We start from the raw sequence: 24,984 nt of genomic DNA, 5'->3' as shown, positions 1-24,984 counted from the left end.
CCCTCTCAAACACTTTACCCACCACTGACAACAGGGATATGGGTCTGTAGTTTTTTGGGTCCGTCCTGGAGCTTTTTGTGTACAGGAACTACTCGAGCCTCCTTCCACACTGAAGGCCAGACGTTTTCCCGTACACAAGTTGTGAAGACTTGGGTGAGAGGGGCAGCCAGTTCCTGGGAGCATCGCTTCAGCAGGTGCGGGCTGATGTCATCAGGGCCGGTGGCTTTCTGTGTGTCCAGCCCCGCAATAATCGCTTCACCTGCTGATGCGTCACCTCCACCATGGTGACAGTCTTCTCACATTGCTGGACCAGCTGAGGCGGTGGCTGCTGTGGATTCCCACCTTCATTTTTCCAGCAAACAAGGAAGCCAGCAACTGTGCCCTCTCCTTACTGCTGGTGGCGACAGTACCGTCCTGCTTGCTGAGGGAGGGATGGATTCTTGGTGGCCAGTTCCTTGTTTGTCCTTAACAAGAGACCACCAAGTTTTGTTTCCTACGCCAGTGCCACACAGTTTCCGGCGCAGGCTTTCCTCCCACTTTTTTAAGGCCCACTTGCTGGTTACCACCATCCTCCTGCATGCAGCCCTGTGCAGGTCCTTGTTGCGCCGAGTCGGGTTCCTCTTGTAGCGGAGCCAGGCAGCATACTTTGCCTCGGCAGCAACACGGCAACGGTAGCCAAACCATGGCTGATCCGTCGATCTGGTGGTGTATTCCCTGTGTGGGACGTGGCGTCTCTGGAGGGCGAGAAGGTGAGAGGTGAGTGCAAGTGCTTCACTCTCTGCTCCTCCCTGTAGCAGAGTGGCCCATGGGGTGTGGGTCAGGTCGCGGCGCAGGGAAGCCCAGTCTGCTTTGTTCCACAGCCAGATGGTGCGGGTGGTGGCCTCGTCCTGAGCCACGCCCACTTCCAGCTGTGTCAGTACAGCGTGATGGTCAGAGCTGCCCACGAGCCCCAGCTGATGACACTGAAGCTTGTCTTCCTGGTAGTCTGAGATGACAGGGTCTAATGTCCCTCCTCGTTCATGTGTGGGGAAGGTGACATGATCTGTCAGACCCTGCACCTCCAGGAGATTCTCGTAGGCGTCTCTTTCCAGGTGGTGATTGAGATCCCCCACAATCAGCACGTGGCTGCAGCTGTGTGCCATCATCAGGTTGTCTAAGGTCTCTCTCTCTCTCTCTCTCTCTCTCTCTCTCTCTCTCTCTCTCTCTCTCTCTCTCTCTCTCTCTCTCTCTCTCTCTCTCTCTCTCTCTCTCTCTCTCTCTCTCTCTCTCTCTCTCTCTCTCTCTCTCTCTCTCTCTCTCTCTCTCTCTCTCTCTTTTTCTCTCTCTCTCTCTCTCTCTCTCTCTCTCATTTATAATAATTATCTTGCTAGTATATTCTTCCCCCTTTTGAAGTGACCCACCTTCATTATCAAAACGGAATCAAGATCGTTCAGGAAGCAGTGTCATAAGAGTCACTGTGGGGATTTCCTTACACCTGAGCTTCTTTCATAGGCAACCGCTTATGATAAGGATATGTATTTATAGGCCAAGCAGCCAAGAAAAGCGGTATACCTTTTCCTGACGCTATAGTGTTCCTGTCTTGTCTGCGATGAAGATTCCGGCGGTTAAGAATTTGTTCAGGAGTTCTCCAGGTGAGATTTAAGTTCAAACAAAATCAGCTGCAAAATTTAATAAGATGTAAAAAATAATATATTTGTTTATTTGAAAGATGGAAGTAGTTTCAGCAGACTTCGTAGTACAGCGTCGTCCTCAGCTTGTAACTACGAAATTCCCTGATGTACTGGAGTACTAGCTAGTGGCCTTAATTCTCATACAGCAGGAGGTCTGCAAATAATGAATTAACTCTTATTTGTTTTTGTTTTATTGATTTACTTTTCTTCGAGCGGAAAGACTGTATATGACGGACTTCTTGCATTCCGACCACACACTATCAAGTTGTTACCAAAGGTGCCTTTGCTACTCCTTGCGAAACTGTTACTTTATTGACCTCATCCTCTAATTGTAATGCATGCTTATTTTTGTTACGGAAGCATTGTTTATTTGTTTGTATTATTACATTGTATCTTCTCATGAAGCACTGGAACTGTGGTTGTGTCCATGCCGTCAGCATACAGTTTATGAACGTAAAACCGATAGTTTGCAAATGCAAACGAAAATTATTTAAACACTTACCGAATCAATAATTTACTCCCAGCGATGTCTAATGGCACTACTTATATTTCGGACCAATGGGGAGTTTTCAGAAATATACCTCCAAATGTCACTCCTGCTACATGTCCCCTACAGAGTTAAACTATTGTAGCATTATATATCAGGTGCATAAAGATACATAGAACATTGATTATTATGATGTTGACATTCTGTATCGATGATTTTGGATTAAGATGGTCAAAAACAATTTTTTTGTGATTACCTCGTGATACTGCTATCACTATCTTAAATACGCTATATTATAAGTCTAAAGTCTATTGATTTAAGCAATAATAAAAAATGAATAAATTGAGTGTACTATATATAGTATATAGAACGACCCAGCATACTCAGTAACACCGTGATATATGGATATCAAGATGCGGCACAACAGTTGAGCATGAAACCAGGATATCACAAGGCTACTGAAGAGTGACGAGAAAGAAATATGTGAAGCTTTCTTCCTCTTCATGGCGTAGTGGCTTGGACATTACAGCCAGAACTAACTATTTGTCCGACTATGTGTTTGTTAAGTTAAATAGGTGGCCCGCCCAGGTTGAGTTAGGCAGCAACACTCGTCAGGCTACTCGAGTAGTCTATTATTAATTAGAATTGTTGTTTTCATATACTAGTAAGTTAAACTGGGTCGTTTATTCATGAATAAGGTTTGATTTTGCCTGTTATACTACTGAGAAAAAAAAATATCATATCGACTTATTACATGTTTTATATATATATATATATATATATATATATATATATATATATATATATATATATATATATATATATATATATATATATATATGACACACACACACACACACACACACACACACACACACACACATATATATATATATATATATATATATATATATATATATATATATATATATATATATATATATATATATATATATATATAGACACACACACACACACACACACACACACACACACACACACAGTCACACCATAACACTTCAATAGTGTTCAATTTTTTTGGCTGTTTATTACATATAGGAAGGTTCCATTGTGTGCCCTGAGATTAACACACACACACACACACATTTGAAGGTGGAGGTTGAAAAATACAAGAGACGGTTGGAGGAGAAAATGGATAGAGTAGTAAAGGAGAAAGATGACTTTAAGGAAATGATTAGTGAGCAAAATGAAAGGCTTGAAAGGGAATGGGAACTGAAGAAAACACAATGGACTGAGTCGAGGGAAGCAGAGATGGTTGGATTACAAGAAATAATTAAAGATCAGTTGAAGGAAGACAAAAAAGAAAGGTCCAAGGAACTGGTTAATGTAATGAAGAATAAGGAAACATTGATAAGGGAAATAGCAGAAAAGAAGAAGAGTGTGTTAATATTTGGGATGAAAGAACAAAATATAACATATAAGCCTAAGAGAATTAAGGAAGAATTAAAACGGTAAGAGATCTGTTCAAAAATCTAAATGATGATGAAAAAAAGACCTACAAGAAGAAGTGGAAGAGATCCATAGACTGGGTCCGTATAAGGAGGGAGTGAGCAGACCGATTAAAGTAGTACTGAAGTCACAACAATCTGCGGAGGATGTCCTATATAGAACATCAAAGTTAAGAGAGATAGAAGGTTGTAAAGAGGTGTTTGTGAGAAAGAATAGAAATGAGGAAGAGAGGAGAAGATATAAGGAATTGGTGGAAGAGGCGAGAAGGAAAAATGATGAGCGGTCTGAGGAGGAAAGAGAAAAGTTTTTTTGGAGAGTTATAGGAGAGAGAGTCAGAAAGTGGTATGTGGAAAGAAGGAATACGGAGGAACCCCTAGAGGGAGCAGTGGGTGGACCGTAATGTATACTAATATAGATGGGATACTGTCAAGTAGATTGGAATTGCAAGACTATATGATAGTGGAGAAGCCTGATATAGTGTGTTTGACTGAGACAAAATTGCATGAAAAAACAAAGATAAATTTGGATAATAAATATAATATATGGAGAAAGGATAGGGAGAGTAAAGGTGGAGGAGGAGTTATGATTATGACGAAGAAATAAATAAATGTGGATAAGGTTTGGTATGGGAAGAACAACGCAGAAGTGATAAGCATAAGGATAAAAAGTGATGGAAAAGAATTAATAATCATGGTGACCTATGTACCTCCTAAAACAAATTCTTGGACATTAAGGGAATACGACAATATGATCAAGGATACTTTACAGAGTTTGGAAAGTGTATTATCTGGAAAAAGAAAGGTGATACTAGTAGGAGATTTTAATTGTAAGGAGGTGGATTGGGAAAATCTAGTAAGTGGTGTTGGAGAAGAAGCATGGGAGAGAGATTTCTTAATCTAATGATGGAAAATATGATGGAACAGAGGGTGAAGGAAAATACTAGATATAGAGGAGATGATGAACCGGCTAGACTGGATTTGGTGTTAACAAGAGAAGTGTACCTATGTGGAGATATACAATACAAGTGTCCTTTGGGAAAGAGTGATCATGTGGTTATGGAAATGCAGATAGCAACAACACAGCGAAGGAAGGACGAGACATACAGGAGTGGTAGATTGAATTATAGAAAGATGGACACAGAAAGTTTGAAAAATTATTTCAGAAAATTAGATTGGGAGGAGATGTTACAAATCAGAGAAGTGCAAAAGAAATATGAGATTTTTATGAAATATTATAAAGAAGGAGTTATGAAATTTGTACCAAAGTATAAACCGAGAGAGGAAGGAAGAAAGGATTGGTTTAATGCAACTTGTGTTAAGGCTAAGGAAAAGAGAGATGTGGCTTGGAAAAGATGGAAAAGAGCAGGAATATACTAAATAAGGAGAATTATAGAGTGGCGAGAAATGAGTATGTGAGGGTAAGGAGGGAGGAAGAAAGAAAATTTGAAAAGATATTGTAGACAAGAGTAAGGAACATCCAAAATTGTTTTACAGGTTCATAAATGGTAAACTTAAAAGAGAGAGTCCATTGAAAGATTAAAAGGAGAGCAAGGGATAGTAGATGACCCTAAGAATATAGCGGAATTGCTAAATAATAGGTTTCAGCAAGTATTTACTGAAGAAACAATGTTTGTAAAGCCACAGAATGTACAAGGAAATGTGCACATGGAGGACATTAAGATACCTAAAAAGGAGTTATATAAAATGTTGGAGGAACTTAAAGATGATAAAGCGATGGGACCAGATGAAGTTTCAGGAAAATTATTGAAGGAGTGTAGAGAAGAATTGATTGATCCATTATATGATATTATAAGGTGTTCATTAGAAACAGGGAAGTACCAGTAGAGTGGAAGAGAGCTGAAGTGGTGCCCATTTATAAGGGAGGCAGTAAGGAAGAGCCTCTTAACTATAGACCTGTGTCTCTAACAAGTGTGGTCGGTAAGATTTGTGAGAGGGTGATAAAGAAATATTGGATACGGTTCCTGGAGGATCATAAGTTATTATCGGATCATCAATTTGGCTTCAGGAAAGGGAGGTCATGTGTAACAAATCTACTGAGCTTTTATTCAAGAGTGGTTGACAAAATACAGAGAGAGAGGGATGGATGGACTGTGTATATTTGGATTTAAAGAAAGCTTTTGACAAGGTACCTCACGAGAGACTGTTATGGAAAGTAGAGATTTATGGAGGACTGAAAGGAAAAGTGTTAAAGTGGATGGAAAACTACTTGAGATGGAGGGAGATGAGAACGGTAATAAGGGATGCAAAGTCGGACTGGTTGGTGGTGGAGAGTGGAGTCCCACAAGGCTCAGTGCTGGCACCAATACTTTTCCTGGTATATATTAATGACATGCCAGAGGAGTAAACAGTTATATTAATTTGTTTGCGGATGATGCGAAGTTGTGTAGGTGTGTGAAGAGTGAAGAAGATTGTGAAATTTTACAGGCAGACCTGGATAAGATTTGGGAGTGGAGCAAGAGGTGGCAAATGGAATTTAATCTGAGCAAAAGTCATGTGATGGAGATGGGAAAGAGTGGAAGACGGCCAAGAGGGTCATATAAGATGGGTGAAGAAGTAGTGTTGAAAAAGGTGGAAAAGGAAAAGGATTTGGGAGTGATAATACAAGACCATGGGCAGTTTGAGGCTCATATTGATAAGATGTTTGGAGAAACGTATAATTTGATAAAAATATTGGATTAGCCTTCCATTATATGGATAAAGATATGATGAAGAAATTAATTAGTATGGTAATTAGACCAAGATTGGAATATGCTGGAGTGGTTTGGTCCCCTTATAAAAAGAAGCATATAAGGAAGTTGGAGAGATTGCAGAGAATGGCAACAAAAATGGTTCCGGAATTGGCAGAAATGACCTATGAGGAGAGATTAAAAGAAATGAATTTGCCTACCTTGGAACAAAGAAGAGAAAGAGGAGATTTAATACAGGTTTATAAACTGTTGAATGGACTGGATGAAGTGGATAATGAGCAAATGATGTTGAGAGAGGAAAACTTAAATAGAACTACAAGATCGCATAGTAAAAAGATAGCCAAGGAATATGCTTGAAGGATGTGAAAAATATAGTTTCCCACAAAGATGTGTGGAGGTGTGGAATGGTTTGAGTGAGGAGGTGGTGTCAGCAAGGAGTGTGCATAGTTTTAAAGGAAAGTTGGATGTGTGTAGATATGGAGACGGGCCACACGAGTATGATACCCAGGCCCTGTAAAATTACAACTAGGTGAACAACACACACACACACACACACACACACACACACACACACACACACACACACACACACACACACACACACACACACACACACACACACACACACACACACACACACACACACACACACACACACACCATAACACTTCAATAGTGTTCAATTTTCTTGGCTGTTTACTACATAGGAAGCTTCCATTGTTTGTCCAGAGTACTGTGAAAAAGGATATTGTTGTGAGTGGAGAAAGGAAGGTGAGATGGAGGGAGGGAGAGTGAGTAGTGACAGAAGGGTGCCGTGTCATTGTTATTCCCAGCCAGGCGCCGCGTTGATCAGGGTGTGTGCTGTTAACGCGACCGACTTCTTAATGGCATTCTTTCCACTCGTGTTGTTAGCGGTAGTACCATTATGTGTGTGGTACCATTGTGCGTTTGTGTAGATATTCTTGTTTTAATGTTAACGCTGTCCGTCTATGGAGTAGATTTTACGAGCAGGTGATGAGCTCACTTTGTTAATTTCTCGAAGAGATATCGTAATGAGCATTGATTATAGTGAACCTTAAAAGAAGTGGGGAGGGAGGGAGGGAGGGAGGCAGGCAGGGAGGCAGGGAGTAGGAGTGTTCAGGAAATACCGCGAGTAACTTTCTCTTTACGTCCACCTTCACTTCTCGTCAGTTCCCAACCACCTACTACCTGCATCATTCATTAGCGCCTCCCCAATTCCAAATTGAAAGCAGAAAAAATATCATTAGAAAATGCAATGGACCAACAAAGAAGTGAACATAGGAGCAAGCAATCCTACTTCCAAAAATCCCCGTTGGATAATAGCTCTGAAAATATTAAATATATGGGACAAGGCCATCGCGTTGGGTCACTGATGTGTTGCTAGCCTCAGGAACATAGTCGAACCCAAGCTGGCCCACGAGCAGGCAAGACCAAGCTCATTTGACCTACACGGTGACCGGTTTTGAGACTTGTTCCGTAAGCATGCCAGATTTCTTTTCCCCTTTATATCCCTGTGCGTATTACAGGTCGCGGATTCCCAAAACTAAGCGAAACTGTCACTAAAAGTGAAAGTAACAGAGAAAGTCGTTTATGAAGCTTAGTAAAATAACAAAAGACGGATAAGCTTTCTACGTACCTGTCTTCACAAACACTTCTTACTCTTTTATTAAGTAATGTTTTTAGTGTCATAAAACCGTTTCCTTTATCCATCCTTGTTCCTATTTTCCTTCTTCCGTATCAGTGTATATTCCTTCATCTATTCCATTCACATTTCCTTCTCTTTACATTTAATTCTCTCCTTGCACGTCTTCGTTTCCTTAACTTTCTTGACATCTTATTGCCTGTGGTGATGAAAGTACATCCCTTGTGGGATTTTTCACTTCTCTCAGTGGCCACTGATGAGATGAACAGTGGACTCGTCTACCGAATAGCGTTATGCTGAAATCCGTGGGACGAAGTAAAAAAAAATCATGTATATTCTCGTACTCAACGAAAATATTTACCTTGTGGAGGTTACACGTGAGTAGTGTTGCGAGCCCCACCTCCTTCCTGCTCCCCTCCCTCCTTCAACCCGGCTACAGCTGGAGGTCATAGCTCTCTCTCTCTCTCTCTCTCTCTCTCTCTCTCTCTCTCTCTCTCTCTCTCTCTCTCTCTCTCTCACACACACACACACACACACACACACACACACACACACACACACACACACACACACACACACACACACACACCAGTTATTTGGTTGGAATCTTTCCGTAGGTCTTTGTCTAGCATCTCGTCTTTTGTGTCTCCTCCTTCATGTTTCCTTGCTTAAAAGTCGCATTTATGGAGTTACGTAAAAAGGGAGAGGCAGAAAATATGGATAATTGGAGTGAAAAGGGAAAAAAAAAAGTATGAAAAGATAAAAAAAAAAATGGGTAGAGGTAAGCGAGTAAGAAATAAATAAGGGAAGGGTACGGTAGAAGTGTGTGGAAAGATGATAAGAGAACAGAAAAGAAAAATAGGGATAGAGTGGAGGGAACAGGAAGGTGTGGATTAGAGAAGGAACGGGAATGAAGGAAAGAGTTAAGGAGGAAAAAGATATGAAAATTAAGTGCAGGAAAGTCTGAGAAGGTTAATAGAGAGAAAATAAAATATGAAGGAAGATAGAGGTACTGTGCATTAAAGATGAGAGAGCAGGAGAGCCAGCATGAAGAGGAATGGAGAATACATGAACGACTAAGTAAGAGGTATACTGAGGACTGGGGAGAGAGAGAGTGTAGTTAGGGAAGGAGGAAGGTCACACTGTTGGAGTCAGAGAGGGAGGGAGGGAAGGAGGGGAGAAGTGACAATTACGAGTGACGAGGCTGTTGCAAGATGGCGTATCTGAGAGGCTTACTGTGGGGAAGACGTTTTTTTTTTTTTTTTTTTTTTGTTTGTTTACTTCTCCGTTCATCATCACCAAACTATTACCATCCCACTACTATACTACATTGCTGCTATTGCCACCACCAACACCACCGCCGCCTTCACGACCATTACTACCTGTTGCTCTCAGTACTCTCTATTACTATTACTACCACTAATCCTGTAACTACTACCATTACAAGTACAACTACTGAGACTGTTTATTATTAGTAGTACTACCAATCACCACCACCAGCTCGCCCACTGATAGAATATTACCATAGAAAACCTTGAAAAAATAGTACAACCCTCATATAAGATAGGCTTTGCTTATATATGGCGATTCTTGTACACCTGGTGACATGTAAATCGGCTATCGTCTGCACGCCCACATTATTCCCGTTAATCGTCTCATTCTAGATGAAATTATTCTCTCTCTCTCTCTCTCTCTCTCTCTCTCTCTCTCTCTCTCTCTCTCTCTCTCTCTCTCTCATGCTGCCAGCGCACAAACTTCAAGGACAGAGTGATGACCAGGATTATAAGGAAGGGATTGAGGGAAGAAAAGGTGGACACGAAAAGGTAAAGCCGGGTGGGGACTGGGGGCGAGAACAAATTACATATGATAAGAGCAGAATACTTGAAACACAGCATAAAGATTGGAGTAAATATAACTCCCGAGAGTGGTCAGGAAAGCGGAGTACAAGCAAATTTCGGAGGCTTGGTGGTGAGAGGAGAAGAAATATTATCAGTGATTCGAGATAACAATAGAAGGAAAAGGTGTATGGAGGTCCTTGTAAAGTCAAGGTTACATCCTTAAAGCCTCTTTCCACTTTTCTTCCCCCGGCCTTGCCACCTTCCACATCTTACTTGCTAGATGTTGCTTTATACGTCATCTTCTTATAGGTACAGCCGTCTCTCTTCCTTCTCATCGACACTCAATACCTTCACTGGTTCACTCTGATCACTCTTCTTACTTTTCGTTATACCCACATTCTTGGATGATACTGAATTGTAGTTCTCGTATAAACTTTCGTAGAATTCTACATCAGTTAGATAAATTTGGCTAGTCCTGAAAGACTTGTTGTTTTAGAATACCATGTCCTCCACTTTATACACATGGAACTGCTACGAAGTGGGGCAGATCTGGTGGGTGACACGCAAGGAGAAGAGAACGGGTTGGCATGGTGCAGTGAAAGTAGTGGTGGATGCTACATGAGGGGGTTGCAGTGGTGAATGTTATTTTGTTGCTGAAATAAAGGAATGTTTTCGACTTTCTACGGTTGTATCATGACAGAAAAGGTATCCTGTTGTGAATATTCTGATTTGGTGTAAGAAACTTATGAATAATAACAATAATAATAATAATAATTACAATAAAAATAGTAATAGTAATAGAAATCATGCTAATATAAATAATAATAATAATAATAATAATAATAATAATAATAATAATAATAATAATAATGAATGTATAAAAAAAACAGGAAAACTGGTTAAGAACTCTGACAACAGAAGTGCTAATTTTAAACACACACACACACACACACACACACATCCACCCGCGCGTACACACACACACACACACACACACACACACACACACACACACACACACACACACACACGCCCGGTAGCTCAGTGGTTAGAGCGCTGGCTTCACAAGCCAGAGGACCATGGTTCGATTCACCGGCCGGGTGGAGATATTTGGGTGTCTCCTCTCACGTGTAGCCCCTGTTCACCTAGCAGTGAGTAGGTACGGGATGTAAATCGAGGAGTTGTGACCTTGTTGTCCCGGTGTGTGGTGTGTGCCTGGTCTCAGGCCTATCCGAAGATCGGAAATAATGAGCTCTGAGCTCGTTCCGTAGGGTAACGTCTGGCTGTCTCGTCCGAGACTGTAGCAGATCAAACAGTGAAGTGAAACACACACACACACACACACACACACACACACACACACATTCACATTCACATCCACCCGCGCGTACACACACACACACACACACACACACACACATATATTCACATCCACCCGCGCGTATACACACACACACACACACACACACACATATATTCACATCCACCGCGCGCGTACACACACACACACACACACACACACACACACACACACACACACCCGCCCGCACACACACACACACACACACACACACACACACACACACACATATTCACATCCACCCGCGCGTATACACACACACACACACACACACACACACACACACACACACACACACACACACATTCACGTCCACCTGGGCGTGGGCGCACACACACACACACACACACACACACACACACACACACACACACACACACACACATCTGCACATCCACCCGCGCGTACACACACACACACACACACACACCGCGTAATGTAGTGGTTAGCACGCTCGACTCGCAATCGGGAGGGCCGGGTTCTAGTCCCGGAATCGGCGAGGCAAATGGGCAAGCCTGTTAATGTGTGGCCCCTGTTCACTTAGCAGTAAATAGGTACGGGATGTAACTCGAAGGGTTGTGGCCTCGCTCTCCCGGTGTGTTGTGTGTGATGTGGTCTCAGTCCTACCCGAAGATCGGTCTATGAGCTCTGAGTTCGCTCAGTAATGGGTGACCAGCAGACGACTGAGGTGAATTACTACTCTCTCTCTCTCTCTCTCACACACACACACACACACACACACACACACACACACACACACACACACACACACACACACACACACACACACAAAGGAATTAGAGCTGCAACCAAAATGGTTCCAAGGACTGACATACCTAACATACGAGGACAGATTAAAGATGTTAAAATTGCAACAGAGGAGAGAAAGAAGAGACCTAATTGTTATATACAGGGCATGGAAGGGGATATAAATAGTTGACAAAAAAGATCTATTAGCAGGGGCGGTTCGGGGCTTAGCGAACGCTGATTTTTTTTTTTTTTTTTTTTCTGCGAGCCCCATCGAAACTATTTTTTTTTTTACCTTAATTTAACTCCAATTCAAAGCAGAGAAAAGACACAGAGAAGACTTAAGAATTCAGATCCTTTAATTATGCAAATGTCTTACCACCACCAGCCTTGTTGAAGCCAGTTTTTTGTCATGAATATAAGCCTCACGTCCACTGAAAAGAAAATGTAAATATGGATGTGTGTGTGTGTGTGTGTGTGTGTGTGTGTGTGTGTGTGTGTGTGTGGGAAGACTCTCCGGGGGAAGAGGACTTACAGCTTTAATCAGAGGTAAGAAAATAATTATGCTCCTTAAGATTAGATATATTCTAGATGTTTATACGTTTTGTTAAGATTTGTTACGTTTTCTTCATGTGATCTACTACCTACGATCAGCAAAATCAGTCTGGCAATCCTGCAGGCAGGCCACACAGGCTGCTTTCCCGCGCAAGCTGCCTCTAGTAAACTCCACTACTGCACATTTCACTCAGACTGCTCTTTTCCTCAGATCTTGGGAAAACATTTCGGGGCTTGAGCCCTAGTAGCCGCCACCTAGATCCTCTCATGCCTGTTAATGTGGGACTTTAGAAGTACAAGGGAAACGGCATGAAACTATAAAAGACTGCGTCTTGAAAAGACATTAAGAAATGTAGCTTTCCAAACAGAAACATAATAATATAGAATAACTTGGATAAAACAGTAGTTCAAGTAAGAAATATTTATGAATTTAGACTAAACTGGTTGACTATAGATATGGAGACAGGACAGCACGAGCATAGCTCTTTTCTTGTAAAATACAACTAGGTACACACACACACACACACACACACACACACACACACACACACACACACACACACACACACACACACACACTTGCACGCAGAGAGAGAGAGAGAGAGAGAGAGAGAGAGAGAGAGAGAGAGAGAGAGAGAGAGAGAGAGATTAATGTATTTGAAGAATATCGTTCCCACATATTTCAAACAATCCCTATCACTATACATAATTCTACCTTTCATAAAAAGAAATGAACTCCAGTGTTATTATGCTGGAAAGAACCTAAGCATTAATTTTGCCGAGGATATTCCGATCAAAACTTCTGAAATTCTAATTGAATGACCATAAAAGAAAAATAACGCTGTCTACCATAATCTTAATTTTATCAGATTTATAGAAAACGTTAATTTTTACCGGAAACTTTAAATTATTACACTTTTTAACTTTTATATTAGGAAGAAATTTGAAATGATACACAATAGAATATCATGCTATTCAGTTCACTCTAGTATAAAGAGGAATTCTGGAACTTCATTTGAATAAATATAGACCCTTTGTCTTGAGTACACTGAAAAAAAAATGTCATTTCCATTCGGAAGCGATCAGTTTCTTCAGTCTCGTAGTTATCTACTACTACATATGTAGGTACACATCACAAAACGCGCGCGCACACACACACACACACACACACACACACACACACACACACACACACACAGCCTTAGCACTACCACTGTTATGGAGCGCTGTAATCAGCGAGGAAGCTTCACAACCTGACAAGACAGCCAACGTAACAGATGCGAGGTATAGCCTACAGTCTCAAGGAGGTTTGTGCTATTGGTAGCTCTGAAGGAGTGCCGAGAGTAGCCTGCTTATGTTTATGCCGCTCTTAAGTTTGGTATATCTGAATTTCTAAGCTTTTCCGATTCCATGCATTTTACTGTTGTTGTTGTCGATTTCCGGTGCGTAAAATGACCTAGCATAAAATATAGGTTTCTGAAGGGAGGATCTCCACCCCGTTGCCCAGCCTTCACCCATCCTAATCCTCATCCCCCTTCCTCCCTCTCTTCCGGGTTTCCCCACCCTGCTAGTAACCTTAGGTTTCCTCAAACGCAATACTGGGGAAGTCCATTTGACACTATCGCCTGTGGGGAATGATAACGTCACACCTGGACTCGCCTTTAGGTTTTTTCATGAATAATCAAATGTTGTTTCTTCCTTTGATGTGTCTTATTATAATGATAAAATATCTACACCCAACACACACACAGGGTACGTACGGGATATACGTTGGTAGTACTCGTAAATCCCGAGTTTACGTTTGCTAAAAAAAAAAAAAAAAAAAAAAAAGGCAGTGTTTATCGTGGTGGCAACACACACACACACACACACACACACACACACACACACACACAGAGAGAGAGAGAGAGAGAGAGAGAGAGAGAGAGAACGGTTAAGAAATGACTCACTTTCGTGTTACTCTGAACCTAGCAAGCATCAATAATGTTACACGTTTCAAACAGAGAGATATTGCAGTGAGTTCCGAAATTATTAAGAACTTTATGACAGAGGTAGTTTAGCACCTGCATCCTTCATTATCTCATTGCATTAGTTTTCCCGGGCAGCCTTGTTCGAAATTCACTTCCTCTTTAAAGATAGAGAAACCTTGTGGGTGTTGTTTAGCACCAATTAAACACTGTCCGCTTTCATTAACTGAGACGGAACTGTAGCAAACATGAGATTTCTGTTGAGTATTCAAGGTTGTGTGCCTCGTTTCCTCTCTTGGTGACCACAACCATCAGAAAGTTTTGTAGCCTGTCTCTTTTGTTACAACAAGCCGGAAATATCTCCTCAACCGCATCGTTATCATGGACAAGCTCTTGGATTTTTTGACATTCATGATAACTTCAAGGTGATCTGAAACCATAATGTGAGTGACACTGAACATATAGCAAGTCATAATTTCTTTTAGTTTAGGATACATGATTCCTGTTTTCTCAAATAAAAGAGAAAATCTATCTATAGACTATAAAACTACAAGTACAAGTTTACGAATACCTGAGGGTCTTCTTAGGTACTTTCTACTTTCCTACTTTGATAAACAGTCTTCCTACTTTATTTACTTTTTTTTTTTTAGGTAATGACACATAACGCAAGGAATTTTGATAGACAAATATCACTGATGAGCAGTCGTGTCGGATAAATCACGGAGAAGGAGGTAGTAGACACCTACCGAAACGATGATTTACTCCCAGCGAGGTAGGTCTATGAGCACTAGCTCTGTTCCAGACCAATTCTGGTCTGGATCAGTTCAGGGGGGATGCTGTGAACCATCCATTAAAGGAATTTGTGATCTCTCTGAGCGTTTCCCTTTGTGTCTCACAACTCTCCTCCTCACAAAACTTCCTTCACTCAAAATGAAAAAAATAAGGACAACTAATCCAGCCTCGTAGTCTCTTTCTGAGAGGGGGACCAGAAATGTCCCCAGGTCGGACTATTTTTTCAGGTAACGAGCCAAATTGTCTTGACAACTCCCTCAACTTTTTCTTCATTAACTTCTGCAACATAAGTGATCTTAGATATAATTTTCGATCTGTAGAACATCACCTCTCTTCTACTAAACCTCATCTTTTACTCACTGAAACACAGCTGTCTCAGGCTACTGACAGTATCCCCTATTCTGTTCCCTTCTTCTTTCTCTATCTTCATTTTCGTCTATGTGCCCAACGACTGTGCCCACCTTCTTGAATATTCCGAGGTTTACACCATATGCATTCGACTCAATAGTCACTCTCTGACTAAATTTATCTGTGTTTGTCTATCTCTCCCATAACTCCTCTGACTACAGTAAATTCTTTGACTGTTTAACTTCCAAAGTTGAACACATTCTATCCTTTTATCCTTTCTTGGAGATCTACATCTTTGGAGATTTCAATGTTCGCCACCAACTTAGGCTTTCTTCTTCTTTCACTGATCATCCTGGTAAACTAGCCCTCAGTTTTGTCATCCTCCATGATCTAAAGTAACTGGTGCAACACCCTACTCGAGTTCTAATCACAACATTCTTGATTTTTTCCTTACCTATAATCCTTCTGCTTGTGCTGTTACCCTATCTTCTCCGTTGGGCTCCTCTGATTCACAATCTCGTTTCTATATCTTGTTCTAATTCTCCAATCTCAAAGCGGAGGTGCATTTGACATTCTGCCTCAGCCATGCACTGAGGAGGTATTATGCTGATTTTCCCAGCAATGATTACTGTTTCTGTGTTAAGAGACCAATCTATGTGTGCTGAACGCATAACGGAGGTATTAGTGTGTGGCGTGAAGGCGTACATTCCTCACTATTTATCAACCTAAATCTTCTAAACCCTGGTTTAACACAGCCTGTTCTCGTGCTATACATGATAGAGAGGTTGTGCGCTAAAGGTACTTAAGCCTTCCATCACCTGAATCTCATGCGCTTTATATTAATTTCTGGTATCCCAGATGTGTTCCTTTTCCTTCATCAACTCTAACATCATCTTTACACCTGGAGATTACATTTTCAAAGCTTACTCCGTAACGTTACAGCGTAAATAAAGTCGCAAATCAACTGACCAATATGTTGGTCTTGTTTTGCGATTGGTTTCTCCAGTCGCTAGGTTCCGATATTCAGTCGGTAACTCTACCGATTTGCAATTTCAGTCACAAATTGGCACGTGTGAATCCGCCTTCAGAGTTGGAAAGAATAGGGGTGAAAAGAAGAAGCAGGAGGAGGGGAGGCATATAATTATCAAGATGAGAAGAGCAGCTAGCATTACAATTAACAATAGCAATAGAATACAGCAAGATATGCAACATTCCGGCAGTGATATGATGAAGACAGTCAGTCAGAGGAGGGAAGTTGATGAGACGAAAAGCTTTTGTTTCCAACGTATTAATATAATAAGTGTTTGAGTGGAACCCCCCTAACATGCGAAAAGTACTCCATACAAGGAAGGATAAGGCCCTTGTACAGAATTAGGAGTTGGAGGGGTGAGAAAAACTGGCAGAGGTGCCTCAGAACGCCAAACTTCATAGAAGCTGTTTTTGCAAGAGATGAGATGTGAAGTTTCCAGTTTAGATTATGAGTAAAAGACAGACAGAGGATATTCAGTGTAGAATAGGGATACAGCTTAATGTCATTGAAGAAGAGGATATAGTTGTCTGGAAGATTGTGTCGAGTTTACAGATGGAGGAATTAAGTTTTTGAGGCATTGAGCACTACTAAGTTAGATATATAAGAAAAATGAAAAGTCAGGTATTCTGTTACGTTCCTGCGTGATTTGTTGATTTTCTGAATGATTGGTCCATGGTATAAGTAGGCTACGCCAGGTATTCTCAATGGGCGGAGTCTTATTCCTAAAGTGGTTCACGTTTGCGCAGCCACTGTGACGTCACGCAGAAGTTGGACAGGTGGGTAGGATGTAGAAGCGAACTCAGTTCCACTCAGGCTGTACCTGTGAAAGGCCAACACGGTTACACCGACCGTTTTCTATGGGTATATATATATATATATATATATATATATATATATATATATATATATATATATATATATATATATATATATATATATATATATATATATATATATATATATATATATATATATATATATATATATATATATATATATATATATATATATATATATATATATATATATATATATATATATATAGGGAGAGAGAGAGGAATTATACATTAGTATATGGTGCTAATAGAATGCATTCCTCGTTTTCTTTTTTATTCTCCCACACAGAAAACACTCACCCCCACCTCTCCCTCTAAACTTCTCGCTGAAGTCATCTCCACGCATGGGGTTGAAGGGATTGAGAATACCTGGCGTAGCCTACTTATACGAGTACCATGGGTTGGTCGTGTCCGTAAAAGACATGGCAACGTGGATTGGATTGTGTCGAGATGTGTGTGTGTGTGTGTGTGTGTGTGTGTGTGTGTGTGTGTGTGTGTGTGTGTGTGTTTGTTTGTTTGTTTGTTTGTTTGTTCATCATGGTTGCCTACTCTTCATCCAGCCACTTACGGAAAGAGCTCAGATATCATACTGACCGATCTTCGGGTAGGACTGAGACCCCATCACACACCACACACACCGGGACAGCGAGGCCACAATCCTTCGAGTTACATCTCGTACCTATTCATTGCTAGGTGAAAAGAGAATACACATTAAGAGGCTGCCCATTTGCCTCGTCGCTTCCCAAGACTCGAACCAGGGCCCTCTCATTTGTGAGCCAAGAGTGCTAACCACCACACTGCGCGGAGTAAGACAGACAAATGAGAAATGTGTGTGTGTGTGTGTGTGTGTGTGTGTGTGTGTGTGTGTGTGTGTGTCTGTGTGTCTGTCTGTCTGTCTGTCTGTCTGTCTGTCTGTCTCCCTCTGCCTCTGCCTCTGCCTCTGCCTCTGCCTCTGTCTGTGCTTGTGTGTGTGTCTGTCTGTCTGTCCGTTTCTTCTAAAAGGAAAGCCTTCGTTATCTGTTCGCTCTATGTCGGGGATGATTTTGGAGATTCTGATAGCAGATTGTCGTGAAGTTTAAAAAGTAGTGCAATTTGGCTTAATCGTGATATTATATTTTATAAAAAGAGAGAAAGCTGATTAGATGGGTAAATCTATAGTATGCATTACCTCACTGCACCTATAGCACATGCAAATGGTATCTCGTTCCACCAAACGCATCACTATTTCTATTTCTTGGATGCAAGAGTATGTGCTGCTTCATACAAGGGCTCACCGCGGAAAATTTTCAGGGACGGATTTCATTCTCGTGACTGTGTCTAGGAACGATTACTATTTTTACGTTGGAATATTTCTATTGTTATTCGGGTTGGAAAAAAAAAATGAATAATGAGAAAATGTATACATTTTTGGGTCTGTATGCATATGATTGATTTCACCTAATAAAGTCGTTTTGGTTTGCCATATTGGTTAGTTATGTTGACTTAATTGATCATAAACTACATTTCGTACACCTATACCCCCCACACACACACACACACACACACACACACACACACACACACACACACACACACACACACACACAAAGGGGAGTCATGCACACATTTTCCATAGTAATAATACTGGAGATGTTATTTCGCAGACATGGGGAAGGAGAAGAGTAGAGCCGTCACAGCATCCGTGGAGGCGCTAGAAGAAGAGGAAGAGGAGAGAGGCACATGGGGCAACCAATGCGAGTTTTTCCTCTCCTGCCTCGGGTACGCCGTGGGCTTCGGGAACGTCTGGAGGTTCCCATACCTGGCCTACAAGAACGGTGGAGGTGAGTAAGATTTGGATACACGGGGTTAGGTGGAGGAAGAGATTCTTAATCAAGACGTTAATAAAATAATCAAGGTATATTACGTCAAGGGAAAGATGAGATAAAGTGTTGCTGATAAATGGCAAAAGCAGACAAATGACAATTGACAGACAAATGGCAAATGCTGCTCAATATTAACAAATGCAATGTATGTATTTAACTTCGGTAGAGGAAATTCACACAATAAGAACACGATAAACACCGAGGCACTGTTAGGTTCGAAAAATGAAAAAAAAAGACATGAATTATATTTAGTTCTGATCTTCGTAAAAAAAAAGAAAAAAGCAATGCATGGAGGCTAGATATACGGAAAATAAGGTACTAGGATTTATTTTTAGGAATGTTAAAAGCAGAAATCCCGAAGTAATATCAAAATCATATTTAACGCTGGTCAGACCGCATCTAGATTATGCGTTACAGTTCTTGTACCCACATTATAGGATATATGTCTATTAGAATCAGTCTAAAGGAGGATGTCTAAAAATATACAGGGGATGAAGGATATTCCCAACGCAGTGAGATACAAGAAAATTTGCATTCCTTAGAAAGACGTAGGTAAAGAGAAGACCTGATAAAAGTATTTAAGTGGTATAGGGGTTATAACAAAGGGGACATGAGCAAAGTTCTTAGAATCAGTAGCAGCGATAGAATCAGAAATGATGGGCTTAAGCTTGAGAACTTCAGGCTTAGAAAAGAAATTGAGAGTAACTGGTATTTTTAAAGTGTTTAATGAATGGAACGGACTCAGTAATCATGTTATTAGCGCAGAGTCAATAGGTACTTGAAAAGATCAGATAAATTTATCGATGGGGGATGATAGATGTAATTAGGTAGCTTTGCTCATACAGGAACTGCCACGTGTAGACCTGACAGCCTCTTGCAGCTTCCCTGTTTTCTTATGTTCTAATGAACACTCACTACCGTGAATCTGTTCACAAAGCAGGGGTGTAAACAACAGTTTCCCTTTTAAAATTAAGTATATATCGTAAAGTAAAAGGACAAAAGAAAACTATTTGTTCACTTAATATACTTGTTTTTCATCTACCCTTTTCTTATACAAAAGGGAAAGCTGCCAAGGACAACAAAATTAAAAGAAGGCCCACTGGAACTGCATTCTCCCTAAAAGACTAGAAAGAATTAACCATAAGCCTCTCTCTTAAATGGAGTCAAGTCGTACGAAGATGAAAATACAGAAGCAGGTAGGAAGTTCCAGAGTTTATCAGTGAAAGGTATGAATGATTGAAAATACTAGTTAACTCTTGTATTAGAGGACTGGACAGCATAGGGCAAGTTGTAGGAATTTGGAAATACAGATGCAGGGAGGGAGTTCCAGAGTTTACCAGTGAAAGGGATGAATGATTGAGCGTACTGGTTAACTCTTGCATTAGAGAGTTGGACAGAATAGGGATGAGAGGAAGAAGAAAGCCTTGTGCAGCGTGGCCGCAGGAGGAGGAGGCATGCAGTTAGCAAGATCAGTAGAACAGTTACCATGAAAATAGCGATAAAATATAGAAAGGGATGCAACATTTCGGCGGTGAGAAAGAGACTGAAGACAGTTAGTCAGAGGAGGGAGTTGATGAGACGAAGAGCTTTCGATTCCACCCTATCAAGCAAAGCTGTGTGACTGGAACCCCCAAACATGCGAAGAGTACTCCATACAGGGACGGATAAGGCCCTTATACAGAGTAAGCAGTTGGAGGGCGAGAAAAACTGGCGGAGACGCCTCAGAACACCTAACTTCATAGAAGCTGTTTTAGCAAGAGATGAGATGTGAAGTTTCCAGTTAAGATTATGAGCAAAGGACAGACCGAGGATATTCATTGTGGAAGAGGAGACAGTTGAGTGTCATTGAAGAAGAGGGATAGTTGTCTGGAAGGTTGTGTCGAGTTGATAGATGGAGGAATTGAGTTTTTGAGGCATTGAAAACTACTAGATTTTCTTTGCCCCAATCGGAAATTTTAGAAAGATCGGAAGTCAGGCGTTCCGTGGCGTCCCCGCGTGATCTGTTAATTTCCTGAAGGGTTGGACGTCTCTGAAAGAGCGTGGAGAGATGTAGGGTGGTATCATCAGCGTAGGAGTGGATAGGGAAAGAAGTTTGGTTAAAAAGGTCATTAATGAATAATAGAAAGAGAGTGGGTGACAGGACAGAACCCTGATGAACACCACTATTAATAGGTTTAGGAGAAGAACAGTAGCCGTCTACCACAACAGCAATAGAGCGGTCGGAAAGGAAACTTGAGATAAAGTTGCAGAGAGAAGGATAGAAGCCGTAAGAGGGCAGTTTTGAAATCAAAGGCATGCAGCTAGCAAGATCAATAGAGCAGTTAGCATGAAAATAGCAAGGGATGCAACATTTGGGCGGTGAGAAAGAAGCTGAAGACAGTCAGTCGGAGGAGGGAAGTTGATTAGACGAAAAGCTTTTGATTCCACCCTATCTAATAAGGTTGTATGAGTGGAACTCCCCCACCCCCAAACATGCGAAGAGTGCTCCATACAAGGATGGATAGGGCCCTTGTACAGAGTTAGCAGTTGGAGGGGCGAGAAAAACTGGCGGAGATGCCGCAGAACGCCTAACTTCATTGAAGCTATTTTAGCAAGAGATGAGATATGATATTTCCAGTTAAGATAATGAGTAAAGGACAGACCGAGGATATTCAGTGTGAAAGAAGGAGACAGTTGAGTGTCATTGAAGAAGTGATAGTTGTCTGGAAGGTTGTGACGTGTTGATAGATAGAGGAATTGAGTTTTTGAGGCATTGAAAACTACTATAGTTTTTTCTGTCCCAATCAGAAATCTTAGAAGGATCAGAATTTAGATGTTCTGTGGCGTCCCTGCGATGCATTCCTGAAGCATTCTCTGAAAGGACGTGGAAAGATGAAGGGTGGTATCATCAGCATAGGAGTGGATAGGGCAAGAAGTTTGGTTAAGAAAACAATTAATGAAAAATAGAAAGAGAGTGCGTAACAGGACAGAACCCTGAGGAACACTACTGTTAACAAATACATTTAGGAGAAGAACAGTGGCCGTCTACCACAGCAGCAATAGAACGGTCGGAAAGGAAACTTGAGATAAAGTTGCAGAGAGAAGGATAGAAACCGTAGGAGGGCAGTTTTGAAATCAAAGCTTTGTGCCAGACTCTATCAAAAGCTTTTGATATGTCTAACGCGACAGCAAAAGTTTCACCGAAATCTCTAAAAGAGGATGACCAAGACTCAGTAAGGAAAGCCAGAAGATCACCAGTAGAGCGACCTTGACAGAAGCCATACTGGCGATCAGATAGAAGATTGTGAAGTGACAGATGTTTGAGAATCTTCCTATTCAGGATAGATTCAAAAACTTTAGACAAGCAAGAGATTAAAGCTATAGGACGGTAGTTTGAGGGATTAGAACGGTCACCCTTTTTAGGAACAGGCTGAATGTAGGCAAACTTCCAGCAGGAAGGAAGGAAGTCGATAGACAAAGTTGAAAGAGTTTGGCCAGGCAAGGTGCAAGCACAGAAGCACAGTTTTTGAGAACAATAGGAGGGACCCCATCAGGTCCATAAGCCTTCCGAGGGTTTAGGCCAGAGGGCATGGAAAACATCATTACGAAGAATTTTGATTGTAGACATGAAATAGTCAGAGGGAGGAGGAGAGGAGGACAAGCCCAGAATCATCCAAGGTGGAGTTGTGAGCAAAGGTTTGAGAGAAGAGTTCAGCTTTAGAGACAGAAGAGATGGCAGTGGTGCCATCAGGATGAAATAAAGGAGGAAAGATGAAGAAGTGAAGTTATTTGAGATGTTTTTGGGTAGATGCCAGAAGTCACGAGGAGTTTGAGTTTGAAAGATTTTGACATTTTCTATTTATGAAGAGTGTTTGGCAAGTTGAAGAACAGACTTGGCATGATTCCGGCAGAGATATAAAGTGCATGAGATTCAGGAGATGGAAGGCTCAAGTACCTTTTGTGGGCAACCTCTCTATCATGTATAGCACGAGAACAAGTTGAGTTAAACCAAGGTTTAGAAGGTTTAGGTTGAGAAAAGAATGAGGAATGTACGCCTCCATGCCAGACACTATCACCTCTGTTATGCGTTCAGCACAAAGAGATGGGTCTCTGACACGGAAGCAGTAATCATTCCAGGAAAATCAGCATAATACCTCCTCAGGTCCCCCAACTGGCAGAGGCAAAACGCCAGAGGCACCTTCGCTTTGGGGATCCTGAGGATTGGAGAAATAGGACAAGATACAGAAATGAGATTGTGATCGGAGGAGCCCAACGGAGATGAAAGGGTGACAGCATAAGCAGAAGGATTAGAGGTGAGGAAGAGATCAAGAATGTTGGGCGTGTCTCCAAGACGGTCAGGAATACGAGTAGGGTGTTGCACCAGTTGCTCTAGGTCATGGAGGATAGCAAAGTTGAAGGCTAGTTCACCAGGATGGTCAGTGAAGGGAGAGGAAAGCCAAAGCTGGTGGTGAACATTGAAATCTCCAAGAATGGAAATCTCAGCGAAAGGGTAGAGGGACAGAATGTGCTCCACTTTGGAAGTTAAATAGTCAAAGAATTTACTATAGTCAGAAGAGTTAGGGAGAGATAAACAGCACAGATGAATTTAGTTTGAGAGTGACTGTTAAGTCGTAGCCAGATGGTGGAAAACTCGGAAGATTCAAGAGCGTGGGCACGAGAGCAAGTTAAGTCGTTGCACATAGACGCAACATCCAGCTTTTGAATGAAAATGAAAATAGAGAAAGTAGGAGGGAACAGAGAAGGGCTACTGTCAGTTTCCTCTGACAGCTGTGTTTCAGTGAGGAAAAGATGAGGTTTAGTAGAGGAGCAGTGGTGTTCTACAGATTGAAAATTAGATCTAAGAACGTGAATGTTGCAGAAGTTAATGAAGAAAGTTGAGGCAGATGTCAAGACATTTTGGGTTACCAACGAGAGAGCAATCCGATCTGGGTACATTTCTGTTCCCCTCCCAAGAAGGGGACTCCGAGGCTGGATTTGGAGTCGCCATTTTTATTAATTTTGAATTTTAAATGAAGGATGTGTGTGTGGTAAGTGCATGTAGTTGTCCTTATAGGCAGGCTAAGACTCCCCCCTGAGTTGTGAGACACAAAGAGAAACGTTAAGCGAGATCACTACTAGCTTTAATGGAGAATTCACAGTACCCCCTGAACTAATGCTATTAGACATCGCTGGGAGTAAATTATCGTTTCGGTAGGTGCCTACTACCTCCTCCTCCTGATAAACTCGAAGTCAGGGTTAAGCTTTGTAAACACCTCTCTCGAACATTCTGTGGTGCGTGTTCAGAACTTGTAATTTTCACTTGATTTTTCCCACAGAGCTGATCTCTCTTGCACAGTTAAGCGTGTTCGCGCTTTAGTACGGACGAGAGCATCGCCGGCGTCCGTGTTCATGAAGTTTTCTTAAAGTTAGCAAGTATTTAAGCGAAGTATGCTTCTTGTTGATTAGGAAAAAAAAATCAACTTTGTTTTTATCTTTTAAGTAGTACAAGATCACCTTCTACAGATTTCAACCTCACCTTCTACTAATTATTTCTACCTACACATGCATATAAAGACCCCTTGTACACGATATTTCAATATGATATCGACAAAGTACGATGTTGTTATGTCGATTTGTGATAATCATCCTGGTTCATAGACCTGAATACAACTC

The 24,984-nt window shown here is 41.3% G+C and overlaps 1 protein-coding gene across 1 annotated transcript in view; it reads left to right on the top strand.

Annotated features, from left to right (window-relative positions):
• Positions 1 to 1,524: 1,524 nt before the first annotated feature.
• The window catches only part of LOC123515639 (sodium- and chloride-dependent glycine transporter 2-like), a gene marked incomplete in the record, with an annotated part of 27,674 nt that continues 4,214 nt past the window's right edge, over positions 1,525 to 24,984 (top strand). Inside the window, 2 exon segments of the mRNA XM_045274454.1 lie at positions 1,525 to 1,631; positions 19,114 to 19,290. Of these exon segments, the coding sequence (XP_045130389.1) occupies positions 1,589 to 1,631; positions 19,114 to 19,290 (220 nt within the window).

Source organism: Portunus trituberculatus, chromosome 39, assembly GCF_017591435.1.
Source record: "Portunus trituberculatus isolate SZX2019 chromosome 39, ASM1759143v1, whole genome shotgun sequence".
NCBI lineage: Eukaryota > Metazoa > Arthropoda > Malacostraca > Decapoda > Portunidae > Portunus > Portunus trituberculatus.
This window is presented reverse-complemented; position numbering and strand designations above follow the sequence as displayed.